General features: G+C 60.6%; 1 protein-coding gene across 1 annotated transcript; it reads left to right on the top strand.

Annotated features, from left to right (window-relative positions):
• Positions 1 to 140: 140 nt before the first annotated feature.
• On the top strand, positions 141 to 1,242 carry ETH_00042610 (uncharacterized protein; the record flags this gene model as incomplete). Its single annotated transcript, XM_013376097.1, has 2 exons — positions 141 to 1,051; positions 1,215 to 1,242. The coding sequence occupies 2 exons, from the start codon at positions 141 to 143 to the stop codon at positions 1,240 to 1,242; spliced, it is 939 nt and encodes a 312-aa protein (XP_013231551.1).
• Between the last annotated feature and the right edge of the window lie 21 nt (positions 1,243 to 1,263).

The raw sequence follows: 1,263 nt of genomic DNA, 5'->3' as shown, positions 1-1,263 counted from the left end.
CCCCGCAGCAGCAGCAGACCGGCAGTAGCCGTAGCAGCAAGTCAGCAGCAGCTGCAGCAACACGGCAAGAGGTCAGCAGCAGCAGCAGCAACTGCTGCTGCTGCAGATGGAGAGAAGGCCGTTTTCGGTGTCTCTTATGGATGACAGAAGACTCATGTGGGGAGTCTCCAGCAGCAGCAGCAGATCGAGCAGCTGCTGCTGCTGTTGTTGCCGCTGGAGCTGCAGCGCAGCAGCACCAGCAACAACAACAGCAAAACTACGGCGCCAGTTTCGCTGAGCTTCATGCAGCAGCAGCAGCAGCTGCAGCAGATGCAGCAGCAGAGCCAGCCGCTGCTGCAGCTGTTGATTTGGGCTTAGGAGCGCCGCCCTCCCTGCTTCAGGCTACTGCTGTTGCTGCTGCTGCTGCTGTCTGCAGCCGCAAGAGCAGCAGCAGCCTAGATAGAGAGGGATCACCATGCCCATCCACTTCGCCTAAGCAGCAGAAGCAGCAACAGCAGCAGCAGCAACAACAACAGCAGCATCAGCAGCAGCAGCAACAGCAGAGCGCTGTTTTCGAAAAGCCGCAGACGCAGTACCTTGGAGGTCATGAGTGTCTGCTGCCCTCGCAGCAGCAGCAGCAGCAGCAGCAACTTCTGCTGCCGCTGCAGCAGCAGCAGCTTCTGCTGCAGCAGCAACTTCTGCAGCAGCAAAGGGACCGCCTCCGGTGTGAGGAGCAGCAGCTTCGGCTGAGGCTCGAGCAGCTGCAGCAAGAGAATGCGGAGCGCTCTGCAGCCGCTGCAGCCTCCACTGCAGCAGCAGCAGCAGCAAGTGCAGCAGGAGAGCAAGCTGACTGGAGCAGCAGCTACTGCAGCAACAGCAACCGAGGCAGCAAGACAGGCGAACGCAGCAGCAGCAGCAGCAACAGCAGCAGCAGCTCTCCTTCTGTCGCGTTGCTCGTGCAGCAACTGGAGCAGCAGGAGCAGCATCTTCGTTTGCTGCGGCGGAACGAACAGCAGCAGCAGCAGCAGCAGCAACAGCAGCAGCAAGAGGCTTTATCTGCTCTAAACCATCAGTGGGAGGTTTCTTCGTGGGGCAGCCGCTGCAGCAGCACCAGCGCAGCAACTTGCTGCTGCGGCCCCACAGCCCCGACAGCAGACGTGCTGCTGCTGCAGCAGCAGAGCTGCTGCATGCACTGCGGTAGGGGCGGCAGCGTTTGCTTTTTTGACTGCGAGCAGCAGCCGCAGCAGCAGCAGCAGCAGATAGCATGCAGGAGATGCCATAGCC

Source organism: Eimeria tenella, genomic scaffold (genome assembly GCF_000499545.2).
Source record: "Eimeria tenella Houghton genomic scaffold, Eth_scaff3125, whole genome shotgun sequence".
Classification (NCBI taxonomy): domain Eukaryota; phylum Apicomplexa; class Conoidasida; order Eucoccidiorida; family Eimeriidae; genus Eimeria; species Eimeria tenella.
The sequence above is the reverse complement of the archived record's forward strand: the minus strand, read 5'-3'. Positions and strand labels throughout refer to the sequence as shown.